Consider the following 13744-nt stretch of genomic DNA (forward strand, 5'->3'; position numbering starts at 1 on the left):
CTGTATTCGCATGTAATACTGTACCTGAGTGATTTTCAGACATCCCACATACATATTTGCCTAAATATTAGGAGAAACATTATTTCCTGACATCCAGGATATTTGGTTCCCCCCTGTTAAAACAGGTATACAGCAACTCTGGGCCTCGGTACTAATAACAATACAGTATTCACATGTAATAATGTACTTGAGTGATTTTCAGACATTTCACGTACCTCTTTGATTTAATATTAGGGGAAACATTATTTCCCGATAGACAGGGGAAACATAGGGAAACCGAATTGCCCGGAACACCTGTTCGGATCCAAACTAGCTTCGCAACCTCTGTTTTCTTCCGACGAAGAATAAAAAATATCGAACGTTTTATCGAACACATTTTTTATTGATATCGATCACGTGTCTATCGCGATACATATCGTAATCGTTTTATCGCCCAGCCCTACTCTTAAGTGAAAAACACACATAGCTATGTGCTTTTTAAAAAAAAAAAAAAAAAAAACTTGAGTGTATGGGAGAATAGACCCCATGATCAGTAGTGCCAGGATGTGAGTGAAGCTGGGAAGCATGCATGGCTTCAGCGGCTTCAGCTGGTTCTTTACACTCATTTTAGACAGCAGTCATTTAGTATCAGGTTTAACAGCATACAGCACGATTTGAAAACTAAGGAATGGCTGACTCTTGAAAGACTGTTGTATTATTGCCAAATTTTAGTAAAAAATTATTTATTGCTGGCAGAAGAAAAGGCTTCAATGACTGAGTAAATTGTAGTTGAAGAGACCTCAATATTTTGAGTATGCCTGGGAACTTTACCTCACCCAGGGTTCTGCTCCTGTTCTTTGTCATTTACCATATTTACATGTATTTAATTGTACTCATGTGCAAAGTGACATACAAGAGAGGCAGATAGCCGCAGAATGTTTCATGCTATTGTTTGCAGTTCAACCTCCTCAATTTTGAAATTGTGTTGTTAATTACATTGAGATGTATTCAGAATTTGTGATTGGAGTATTTGTTTTGATTGAAACATTGGTTTACTTTTTTGAAAAATAGTGTGCCATTCCAACACAAATTGTTTCTGTGTGAGATTTTCCACATTTAATGTGCTGAGCTGTCAGGTTTGGTTCAGAAATTTGTGGTATATATGCACGTTGTGAGAGAATTGTAGTTTGTGTGGGTCTGTGGTTACATTCTTAATGCTGGAGGGGAGGCCATTGCAGACAGTCCGATCCCATCGCAGGGAAAAATGTTCCTACTATCTTTGTCCTGTATTTTTTTGTTTACATACTTTTCATGTTGTACATGCAATAGCAAGTTGGTACAAGCCAGGCAGTAAATCTCCAGAAAGGCTTTACTTTCTGTTATCTTGGTGGTTAGAAATCAATGAAACCTCACTTCTTTTCCCGAAGCTGTTTAGTCAAGAGTTTTGTCCCAGGAGCTCTCCACACCAGACAACATGTCTGGAAGGGTGTTGTTTAAGCTGGCCCTGGAGCTCTTTTAGAAGTGGCATTTCAGATAAACCCCATTTTGGACTTAGAAACACACAGCAGTCTCTCCACTGTATATTTTTGCATTCTTTATGTAAAAAGGTTTCTAAATCTTGCTGGGATTGTGCATTCAGTAGCAGTAACATGCATGCTGTAAAAACACTTTTTAGGAGACTGAGCCTTATGGTACCTGGGGAAGATGCTGCTACGTTGTGCAGAACCTTGAGGAAAGCAAACTTTTACTCTCATAAAAAGTGAAGGTTTCAATGTACCTTCAGGAAATGTCATTTAGTAATTATAAGTGTGATGCACGTGCACTGTAAATAAATATTTTGCTCAAAGGACAAATATTGTTTCAAAGTTCAGTGAAAGAATGATAATAATAAAATAATAACTTATTAGGAGGCTTCACATGTTTCCTTTATCAGCCCATTCAGACTGTTAACCCACTTTACACAGGGGTCAGTAAAGGATCACGTCACAGGGTTAAGGTTTTATTGTGTTTTTGTGATCAAGCATGAACTTTGAGTCATGTGGAAGGAGCAGCTGCCCATCTCAGCCTGCAGTTGCTTCATTTTGAAACGTGGCTGCTTTTAGTAACACGCTTTCTGGTCTCCGGCTGGGCTGGCGCAGATGTTTTGACGAGGGTATAAAAAACCTGAAACTTTCCTTTACAGTGGAAAGATGAAGTAGGAAATGTTTAGCTGGCTACTCATGCTCTGCTTTGTAAGATGACTTCTGGAACTTCCACTGAACAATTGGTTAATAACAATTGGTTAGTCATATTTGAGCTGATGAGCTGAAATTAGCTGGCATCACATGTGTTTAAGGCTGTCATCTTTTCAGGGCTGTGTGTTCCTGCCTTGGTCTTAAATTAAATGATCCATTAACTTTTTCATGACTGAAGGGTGGAAATGGTGCCTCTCTGGACTGTGAGAAGGCCTGACCCAGCAGCATTTGGGCTCAGCATTTGCCATCAGCAGTCCGTCTGTCCTTCCTCTCCTTTCCACTTCACTTTGCAACCCTGGCCTATGTTTCTTATGCCTTTCTCCGTTTGTTTCGCTGGCAAGCTTTTTGGGGTGAAATTTCAGGAATGTCCACTGATAACTGCCTCTCGGACAATCCTGGCCTTTACTTTTTTTTTCTTGACTGCAGAACATTTATCAATCTTGTGGGCTTGCTGTCTGGATCACATAAGTTAATTGTGATTTTCAAACCTGCTTAACGTATGCTGTAATAGCAATAAATCCTTATTGTTAGTTGGTGGAGTCTTTTCTGTTGTAAATCGTGCTCATCTAGATTTCATTAACCGCATATCTGTTTACCTCCTGCTATGAAAAGAATAAATGAAAGTTTCATCAGCACTGTTCCTCAGAAAAAAGCTTTTTTCTTTCACGTTTCAGCGCTCAATATGGAACTGAAACACACATGCTCCAGCACATCTGACCAGTACGATTCCTCTTTCTGCAAATGCTGTGCTATTGAGGGTACTTTTTATGGACTTTAGGGCAAACGCTGCATAGAGTCAGATTCTGTGATTGGCTCCTTCTTCATTTTTGCTTGTTACAGCAAGAACTAGATCTGAAATGTTACTATGCATATTTATTTACACCATGATGAAGCGGTACAATCAGCTTTTCATGAAAAGGTCCTGAAATGTACCCCATACTGCAGATCTGTCCTCGGGGATATATTGTCCCGATTGAGCATTGCTCTGCCCCTGCCCATGCTGGGGGTGCTGTAATCATCTGCCCTCTGTGGGTATACCCCAGGTGAACGAGAAGCATCTTGGGGCCTCTGTGTGGATCTGCACAGGTCTCTTGAGTTTTCTAAACTTGTCCTGTTAACATTAAAAGGATGTTATTTGCACTTTGGGGAAGTTAATTGCACTGTTTTTGATACCCCTCTCTCCATACAGTGTGTACACAGGATTGTTACACTATTAAATTTGATATCCAAAATGCATTTAGAAGTATGAATGAATATGAAAGGTGCCAAATAGTGTGCATTTAAAAGATTTTAGATTTGTATCTTAAACCCTTTAGCAGACAGAGGTTTCTGTTTATGTATTTATTTACTTAGGTCTGACATTCGTGAAAATCACCTGTGTTTCCCTAGAGTGGGCAGTTCCAGAGCCTTTCTTTGCTTTATGGGAGCCTGGAAACATTTTTCATCTCTGGACTCCCTGGCCACAATAAAGGGCCTTTCTTTCAAGCTGAAGACAGACTGAACACTCTTCTAAATGTTAGCTTTATTCAGATGCCGAACCTCTCAGCTAATCTCCCTCCTATCCAAGAAACTGTATACGATTCCATTCCCTCCATTTATCCTTAATGAACAAATACCCAGATGCATCACATCTACAGGATGATGGGTCAGGTGTTTGGGCTTCACTTGCAGGATCCAAAGGTCTATGGCTCAGGTGAATCTCTGGTTATGAGCTGCTCTCATGTCCATATGTGAGTTACATAAGTGCTATCCTTCCTTATGCTTATCTATTTGTATAAGTAATTCTCACTTGGTAAAAGTTCTGGGTGTGCACTGTACATTTTAATGCACATTTGTTTACTGTTTTAGCTGTTTGCCTAACAGCTGAATTCCGTCCCTGTGTGCCTTTAATAAGCTAGAACAGTCCCTCGGTACTATATGCATTCAAGCTGTGCTTGTAGAGGAAAACAGTCTTGTGTGTTTATACTTTCTAACAAATCCAGCCTCGTTAAACCTTTTTGTCTGACCCCAGCCGTGAATGCATTGGTTGAATGGCTACGTCTTGCTCTTGCTGTTTGTGGGGCATTGTGCAGAGCCGAGGGCAGGTCGGGCATGTGGGAACCTGCTCCTGAGGTTTGGGTGTACTGCAGGAATGCTCAGTCCTGCTCCAAGGCGTACCTGCTGTTCCCGCCCATGCTCTGAACACAGGGCGGCTGCCAATGACCCCTTTCTCATCCAAGTGGGCAACCCCTCTCCCACAGGGCTGCACCCCCTGTGGTCACATGAAATAGGAAACCCTCAGCTCATCCTAATTTTAATCTCAGTAGGGGACATTACCTCCTGCGGACGTGCAGAATATCCACGGGGGTTTATGGTTGGGGGGGTGGGTCGGCATTGTGGGGTATGCCCTTGTCATATGCAATTTTTTTTATTATTATTTTAAAAGATTCTTTACTTTTAACATTTCTATCTGTGGTGGATATGTATATATTAAGCTTATCTACCGTGCTGTTTTTTGTTATCTTTGCAGAATCTGGAGGAGTAGACAGTAAGAATTTCATCGGTTAGAAAACTGCACATTGCTTGAATCTTGAATTGTAACAACAGCAATAAATTGGGGGGTGGTCTATATGTAATTGTTGAATCCTCTGGTCATTCTGTGCCTGCAGGGTTCTGGAAGTCATCATTTTGTCCCAAAAGCATTTTTTAGTTTATTACAACTGTACAGTAGGAGTTCTGCTTCAGTTTTGGACAGGAGGCTGAGGCCCTAGTGGTTCAGCCTGGTGTGTAGACTATTGCCTAGTACAGGCTTCCTGTCCAAAGCGGCCTGACATGATGCCGACGCAGTGCCTGCATGGCCTGCATTTAACGGGAGAAGCTCACGGAGTAGCGGCCTCTCGATCCGGGAAAGCATAGAACCCGCAGTGGTTCACAGGCATTCATGCCCCGCCACAGGCTATCCCAAGTATGTGGTGCTGGTGTCAGTTGTTGGTTTGAGGGACTTTCTTTACCTTTTTATGTACTCACCTCCTTTTAGGAGGTTTTAGGGACCTCCCAGGGGACCGAAAAAATGAGGAAGTGAGACCTGCTGACGTCCAAAGTTGCATATAGAGAAAGAGCCCTTAGATAAAGCCCAGCTGCAGTGAGATCTACCCACAGACGTTCAGCAGTGTCCCTGCCGCTTTCGTTCTTTATATGTCATCTAGCATTTTTTATTTGTTTTAGCCTCCTTTAATAAATCCATAACAATGCACAACCAGGCTTGAGCCCTCTCATAGAGCTGGGGATAGGTTTAGCATTCGTTCATTGTCTCTAACAGTGGTATGAAGCCACAGTGGAGTCAGGTGAAAGTATGATCTGGCACCAAGCAGCAATCATAGTGCTGAGGACAGATGCAGTTTTCATCACTACACCCCTTTTCTGGGATATGATCATAAATTTTTTGCCGTATAGCTACATCACCAACCAATACTTGGAAGTTACTCAATAACAGAAGCCATTCAGTCGGGGGAATCACGATGAGGCATATTGCTGATTTGTAAAGCTGGTTTGTGGCTTCTGTTTTGGAAAACATGTTTTAACACATTTACTGTAGTTTGTCTAAATATGGAGTTGTAACTTCAGCAAACGTGCCTTCCTCATCCATTATGCAAGTTGGATCGAGCTATCCTTCCTGCCTATGGCAATAGTTAATTCTCTTGATGTTTAAAGTGGCTTTAAATTAAAATAACTAACAATGGCATGTAAAATGCGTGGTGAAGGTGGCTGTCACCAGTGACTGCCCTGCAGCGTGCCGGTCTCTTCCTCTGCATCTGTTTATTAGTTTTCATACTTCCTTATTAAAGCATACAGGAGCTGTCCTGCTATTTAGTGGGCCTGTCATAACTCGATATTTTGACCGTAGTGTATTTAGTTGCATGTAATTTTTACAAACCAAGTTTAATAATTGAACTTTGAAGAAAAAACATTACTACGTCATGGCACTTTCACCAATACCATAAAGATGTATATGATATCCTTCTTTGTAAAATGGCCTGAAATGCAGCATTACTCCATAGAAGATCTCTGCTTCCTCGCCGTTTTGAGGCGCTCCGCGTAAGATAAGGGACTGTTTTGCAATCATAACGTGTTTTCTTAACTCGCTACGTCTTTAGCTGACAATGTGACATGCACTGGAGTACATGACCGCGTATTTGCAGCTTCCGCCGTGCAGTGTTTCTGCAATGGTACATGAAAAAGAAGAATGCTGATCCTTATTTTTCCTTAGAATGTCGCCAAGTGCTTTGATTTCGACGTTTTAGTGGGGAGCATCGCTGCTTCGTGTCGTTATTCTTCACCATATGAGAAGACCGGGATCGCGGTGTTTCATTCCATACACTTAACGGCTTTCTTACTGATTAGCGCCATGGTACAGGATGCAAACAATTTTGTTTTTTGACAATACGTCGTTTTTCGATAACGTATTAATGGATGTCGCCAGTTAGAGATTAGATTAGACCGAAACAACCATAAGATGTGATTAATCTGCATGTGATACCTGCAGCTCCGTCTCCTAAAGCGTTAAATATTTCGGCTACATGGCGCAAACAAACGGGCGTTTTTTACGCATAAATCTGCCCGCCGTAACAACCGCCCCCAGCTTCAAAGCGTGAGCGCCGGAGGCCCCTCGGTTAGACTCGGTATTGCTCGGCTAGGCTCGGCCGCGCACGGCACAGTCACGTAGAGCACGCTGTTCTGCCTTCCCCGGGAACAGGGGGTGGGTCCGTCGCCTTTGAATGGCAAACTCCTTGAATAGTGAAGGCTTAATTCTGTGTCGAGTCGCACGTTTTCATTCGAGTGTGCTTACAAATATTTTGCAAGGGAGCGACCGCGGAACCTGCACAAGTACCGGCAAGGTAGTCAGCCTCTTCCCTGGTCGGGACCGCTGCAGTAGGACCGGCACCGCGTTTAAGTGATCACCACTTTGTACATAATATAGTACTGCTTCGGTGCTATGTACAACTCCTGTATTTCGTGGAGTAAGTGGCATGCTCTTACCATATTGTTCGTGAAAAGTTTCTGTAGTTATTTTCCCGAAATGGCATTTATAAACGCGTGTCTCGCTGTCAAAGTAACTCGGACGTAAATCGCGGCAGGTTTGTTGTTCTTAAATCGGGGTTGCCAACTTTGGTCACCTGGCTGGAGTGAGATTTTCAATTCGTGATTAGTCTGCACACACATGTATGTACATGTAACATTTTTTAGCTTGTAAATAGCCTGTAGGGCGAGGAACCCCAACGCCTTTGATGTATGTAATTTTAGGTTTATAATGGATAAGTATTCATTTACCGTAAGATTTCTTGAGTCCGAAAGCATGAATGTCACACCAGATGCGTTGGAGTTTAGAACACTACTTAAATGCATCTTAACTTTAACGCAAAGTCAATTTTATTTATGATACTAGGGACATTTTCGCGGTAGTATTTGCATTTTCATGGTCCTGTAGCTGGGCGGTTCCTGCATGTGATGTTTTTAATGCACAAGCGGGCAATAAAGGACGGGATAGTATTTATCGATGGGCATCGGGACGAGGTTTCAGACCCTTTCCGCACTCATCCCAGCAGCCTGCGTGTACAGTATATTGGTGTTCATGTACATTGTGCTTTCGTCATCCCATTAAGCTGCCAGTTTTCCTACTTGCGCGTCGCGAAACGTGGGTTTCCCTGTGCCGTAACTCCGCTGTCAACTTGGCGTTTGGGTGGCTTGATACCGGTAGTGAGCCCAGTAAATACACATTACCATATAGTTAACTAACACCTCCTCTCAGTGAATGGTGCTGACTGATTGGTCTACTTGTCTTTACTACATTAGAAATCGGTCTGATATTGTATAACCCATAACTCAATGTCACAAAATTCTTCTCATTTCAGCGTCACTCCCACACACACACAGACACACATCTGACCCTTGTACTGTGCCTTGAGTTTTCAATCTCAGCAAATAACATATTTTGTGAAACCTATGGGTTTGCCTTGTTCTGGCAAAGCACCTTATGCTCATGACAACGGCTGGTGGTTTGGTTTGCCTGTCAAGTGAATGATTATGTCACCATAATGACAAACTCCCCGCCAGTGTTGGCCAGTGCAGACCCAACTTGTACGTGACAGCTGTATTTGATGTAAAGTTTATTGATCAAAGTAATTATTTTTGTAAGAGTTTTTATGCAGAGAATCATTTCCATAATGTTCATGTCCCACTCATTTTGTTGTAGAATATTCTTCTGTAAAGTCCTTTTTTGTAAGTGAATCTGTAGAAATTTTTGTATGAAATAGTCTGTGAAATACAGTTGTAAGCAGCCAAGTGAACCTGTGCAGTGGTGATGCTTCCACAAAGCATTGTATTTGGGGAGCTGGGGTGCCTTCAGCCAACCCTTGATGGATAGTCTGTACTGATTGAGCTGTCGCTGCCATATTGATGACATTTTGTTCCACCTCGTCTAAGTGCCCAGCATTTCTTGCCCCCCTCCTTGCTTTGGGATACTGGTAGTGACATGTGTGAACAGTCCAGCTTCAGGATGTGACGATGCTGGGTGGGTGTCATCCAGCCCCCAGCGGCTGGCCTGCATCAGCGCTGGTAGGGAGCGGGTACTAATTGCTAATGCTCCCGTAGCTGAGATCATGCAGGATCAGCAGCCACTTTGGATCACATAAAGAGTCCGATTTTTATGGTCGCACTGTAAATGGAAACCGAACCGGGCTGGTATGGTGCAATGTGCGGTCGGGCCAGCATGTGGATCGTACCCGGACAACCTAGCCCAGTAAGTTTACATAAACTTAATTGATTGTGTGAGGTTTCCGTAGCACATAGATGTGAGAGAATTGGATTCTGTCCCTGTTGAGGTTTTACAAAAAGGCTGGCCTGCTGCCTCATGGTGGAATATAGTAGTGCCAGAAATCTTTATCTCCCTCTCACCTTCAGCCTAGTTTCTCATCCTGACATGTAAGGGTTTTTACCTGCCATATTCTGGTTTCCACTTGGCCGGTTTAGCAAGCGGCTAGTTAATACGGTGTAACTAGTCATGGCTGGCTGGAGCCTCAATTGGGCATAGTGGGCGGAGCCTCCACCTCTGTGGTGGCGTGATTAACCGGTGTTCCTTATTCCTTAATAGTCTTATGTCTCTTCCTCCCTTGACAGGAAGCTGCTAACGGTGGAGCAGGACGGAGCAGACGAGGCCTGGCGCCAAGAGCACACATTCCTATCATCGACTGGAACCATGGTGAGTGGGCTGTACCTCTTTGTGGGGTTCGGGGTTCTCACTGCTGCCACCAGGTGGGGGATTGTGTGTCGTACTTCCACCTTGTCTGGCTTCTGCAGCTTGCTGTTCACCAGCTACTGTCACTAAACTTTTAACACTAAACAGAATTTCTTTGTATGCATACATTTATGTATGCATGTTTGCATTTGGACTTGTCTGTAGCTGAAAAAAAATAAGAAATAGATTTTTTTGTCTTATTGCATCCAGTCCGTCAAACACCCGATATTAATATCATTTAAGACCCCTACATAAGCCTCTCTCAAAAACATTTCTGCCGCGATGCCCCAGATAGCTGAAGCACGGGAACTTCACGCCATCATAGATCGCAGGAGGGGAAACACATGGGTAAACACTGCCCAAAAGCAGATTTCCTCAAAGGACCAGTCGTGTGAAAGCCTGAGGTGGTGCCCCCTAGTGGCAGAAGTGGAGTAAGGCACAAGGAATGTGCAGCTCTGCTGTGTGGACTGGTGGCTTTTGGATACTGTCGCATTTTTGCTCCAGTGGATTTTTGTGGAAATTTGTATTGATTATACCATTACGAAAAAAAAAAAAGAAATCCGCTTTTGTGGTTCCTGGCTGAAGCATAAATGCAAAAACTGTCAAATTACAAAATGTCACGTCTTTAGAATATTTGGGACATCCCTGGAGCAGCAGCACTAATGCTTATCCTCTTGGCTATTTTATTATGAGCGACCTGACGTGAATCCCATGACGTTTTTATCTGCAGACCAGCTGTGATTTATGCTACACCTCGCTTAATTTGTTGGCTTTCCAGCAGGGAACCCGTGGAATAATAAACATGGCGCTCCATTTGTGTTCTGACGCTAAAAGGAATTCTAAGTGGCTAACAGCCCAGTGACTAACTGCTTTCCAGCCAGTAGAGACAGTGTAGATGTTGTTGATGTGTACTGATAGCCCCCTGGCCCGCCAGGTGTGTGCAGTTTCTCCCCAGGCTGCAGGGGCTGAGAGAAATGAACAGTGAGAGATGGAGGTATAGCATTCCCCACTGGGCTGGCTTTGGTCCGGGAGCTGGGGACATATCTGAGGTCCCTGCTCCTGTGATAGTGTTCCTTTGCGCAGCACTGTCTGGGTTCCTTTTCCAGGTGTTGGCCAGACAGAAATAGTAGCTGGATAAATTATTCAGATTCATTTGCTTTTTCCTTTTATGTCAGCAAAAAAGTTGACAACGGTGATATGTGAGGGAGAGCTGGATGACGTCTGGCCCCACTGGATGTCACGGCCAGTGGTGTTGGGCTTTGGCGGGTTCGGCTTATACCGGGAAGGACACAAACGTGAGCAGGGGTTTAAGCTTTTATAAAGACTTCATGTCATGTGAGAGACGTGGATGATTGATCAGTCCTCTACAGTTATCGCAGCACATCCTAGATGGTCTGGACTGAAGTAAAGAGGACTCTGTTTTTCTGAGCTTCTGGGTTCGGCGAGCCAGCAGAGTGCAATCTGTCTGGACCCCACGTTGTTCCGGGGTCGGTGGTCTGGCAGGCAATTGGCAGAAGGATGATTGATTTGAGCTATTTCTGGAGTTGCCCCCACCCCTAACATGAGTCAGTTTGCAAATGGGCATAAACCCAGGGTCTTGGTTACATGGATCCCTAGCGGGTGCTGGCGTTTGGGATGGCAAGCATCAGGGAAGGTGTTTTGCATTTAGAGTAAATAGGGGGTAGGTGGGTGTGATCTCCCAAAGCACTCGGACATTCAAGTCCCTAGGCGGCACTCATTTCCAAATATAGAGGAGCCGGGCTGCCAGCCCCTGGTGAGTAAAGTCAACGGTCCATCTTCAGACCAGGCAGTGTTGTCCAGCTGCCATGGAGACGGAAAACCGCCTCGATCCGGTTCTGTAACCGTCTTGTCGACCTGTGCTGTTTTCAGCGGGCATCGGGTAGTCAGGGTACCCCTGGAACCCGGCAGTACTGGGGCATGTCCGGTGTGCTCTCCCCCTTCAGCTTTCCAGACCGTGATTCACCAAGACTGATTCTGTTGGGACCCCTGACATCATCATGTCTGGGTCTTGAAGATGAAGGTCGGACTCCACAGGGCATCTGTATGAATATGGGTCGATACACCTTCTGACGAGTTGTGGCGGGGGGCACAGATGTTGGTGCCTCACGGTCGCAGCGAACTCGGTGTCGTGCTGCTTGGCCATCCCAGCTCGACCATCTGGAGGCGCCGGACCTCCGCAGCACGGCGTGTCAGTGCAGTCTGCCCAGGCAGTGACTCATTGGGGTGAGGAAAGGAAAGAGCAAAAGGGAGAGAGAGATCTGAGCAAGAGATGCTGTAGAATGCTGTGTCACTGTAGCCCTGTGCATCACTTCCCTGCGCCCCCCCCCCCCCCCATCCTCTCACAACGTGACCGCTTGTTGACATGAGCAGCTCCGCCCCCCCAGCACCGCTGCAGACGGCCACGGGGCGTGAGAGGCAGCCGCAGCCTCCTCCCTCTGTTCGTATGCAGCATTTGCAGATCCATGGGGCCCCCTCCCCCTGTCGAGCGCCTGCAGGGAAACCTCCGCCTTCCTGCTTGTGCCTTCCACACGGCAGCCTTGTTGTCGGGGATGCGGATTGGGTGGGGGGGTGGGGAGGGACCGGGCAAGAAAGAGAAGGAGCTTGTGAGATAAGGGGAGGGGAAGGGGTGGAGCTTACCTCTGAGCATCCCGCCCAAAAGCTGTGCGTCCGTCTCCGGCTCTGTCCACGTCCTTCATTCGGTACGCCGTGGCCGGTACACCTGCTTCTGCTCCGTCCTCCTTTGCGTGTAACGAGGGGGGGTGTCCTGCCTTGTCGCATAGCAGCCCGAAGCAACTCTACACTCTCCCGAGCCACGCAGGCGACCTCCAGACGGATTCTTTTGTTTTCTTTTTCCATTTTTTTCCTTTTGCCTGCCAGGTTGATGGAGGATTTGAGGAATTAAGGGGTGGAGGTTTTGCAGCTGTGCCTGCCTGCCTGCCTGCCTGTCTGTGTGTGGGGTGGGGGGGGGATGCTGCTGCACGGAATGATGCTCTGGCCGGTGCTACGTGTCCCGGTTCTGCTGCTGCGTTGGCTGCTGGTCTCTCCGGTGAAGCCCATCTCCCCACCATGAGCCTGGCTGCCCGTGTCTCCTGCTCCATGCTGAACTGCTTTGTGAGTGCCTCTCTGTCTCTCTCTCTCTCTCTCTCTCTCTCTCTCTCTGTTTCTGGCTGTCCTGTTCTGTGAGAAGTGGGGGAGGTTGTTGTTTGAACATGTGAGTACTGCAGGCTGTTAATTAGTAAAGTAATAACTGCACCTCAATCGTGCACTGTCTCCAAGCCCCCCCCCTCCCCCCATCAAACTGACTTTGTGGTTAGGTGTGTAGGTCTCCATGGTTCATATCCTGAAAACAGTTGGGTGGGTGGGTTTTTTTGTTCTGGCAGCTGGAAAGGCACATGAAGGTGTGGTACAGTGTCACTTAAAGTGCTTTAAGGCGATGGTCCTTTTTTAAAAAAATTGCAAATTTTTAAAGGCAGTAGTCTTTTTTTAAGGTGAAGCTGATTTTTAAAGGTGATAGTCCTTATTTTAAAGGTGACACTGATTTTTAAAGGCAATAGCACCGCAGGATGCATGTTAATTCATTCTTTGCATTTAACGATGAGGCTGGATGGTACGGTACAGAGAGTAACCCACGCTAAGAAGGACAGAGAGTAACCCACGCTAAGAAGGACTCTGTGTCATCTCTGCATGCCTGCCACTGGCACAGTGTGTGCTGTCCTCTGACCCCCCCCCCCCAAAAAAGAAAAAAAAAGGGCAGGAGCCTGATCGTTATGGATCCAGGAAGTGTTTGGCCTTCTAAAGCCAGCAGTAATAACAGCTTGGGTGACATCCTGACAGCCAGCCTCCTGTAGCCGCCCCTTACAGGCACAATTGTGCAAGATGGAAGGTACTGTACCAGAAATGTTCATTTGCGGCCCCAAATGCCCTTCTCAGATCTGTGCTCTATAGCATTAAAATTCTGCTGGTGGTGCTGTCAGTTTCACGGTATTGTCAGGAAGGGTGTGATTTGGGGGGGGGGGGGTTAAAGTTAGGGTTAGGTGTGGCTGTCACACAGGCCTGGGGGTCCTCAAACAGGCCCCCTCAGTCAGATTGTTTTATGGGGACCTGCTCTTGGCTGCTCATACTGTGACAGTGATCTATTATCAAGCCCGCTAATGAATGGCAGCTTTGCATTACCGCCGTTCACATTCTTCTGTGCCCGGTAGGCTGGCCAGGGGACCGCTGCACCCGTTAGCGCTTACCC

General features: G+C 45.7%; 1 protein-coding gene across 13 annotated transcripts in view; it reads left to right on the forward strand.

The window, feature by feature from the left end:
* mtmr4 (myotubularin related protein 4) overlaps positions 1-13744 on the forward strand; it is a 49483-nt gene that overhangs the window by 9695 nt on the left and 26044 nt on the right. For 4 of the 13 annotated variants that reach the window (XM_023833053.2, XM_023833055.2, XM_023833056.2 and 1 more), the window contains exons 1-2: positions 7236-8988; positions 9366-9447. In XM_023833053.2, coding sequence (XP_023688821.1) covers positions 8933-8988; positions 9366-9447 — 138 coding nt within the window. In that variant the 5' untranslated portion in view covers positions 7236-8932. Of the gene's footprint in view, positions 1-5823; positions 7211-7235; positions 8989-9365; positions 9448-12127; positions 12616-13744 lie in introns of those variants that run through there. The other 9 variants (XM_023833058.2, XM_023833065.2, XM_023833059.2 and 6 more) reach the window with 4 other exon arrangements.

Source organism: Paramormyrops kingsleyae, chromosome 6 (assembly GCF_048594095.1).
Source record: "Paramormyrops kingsleyae isolate MSU_618 chromosome 6, PKINGS_0.4, whole genome shotgun sequence".
Lineage (NCBI taxonomy): Eukaryota > Metazoa > Chordata > Actinopteri > Osteoglossiformes > Mormyridae > Paramormyrops > Paramormyrops kingsleyae.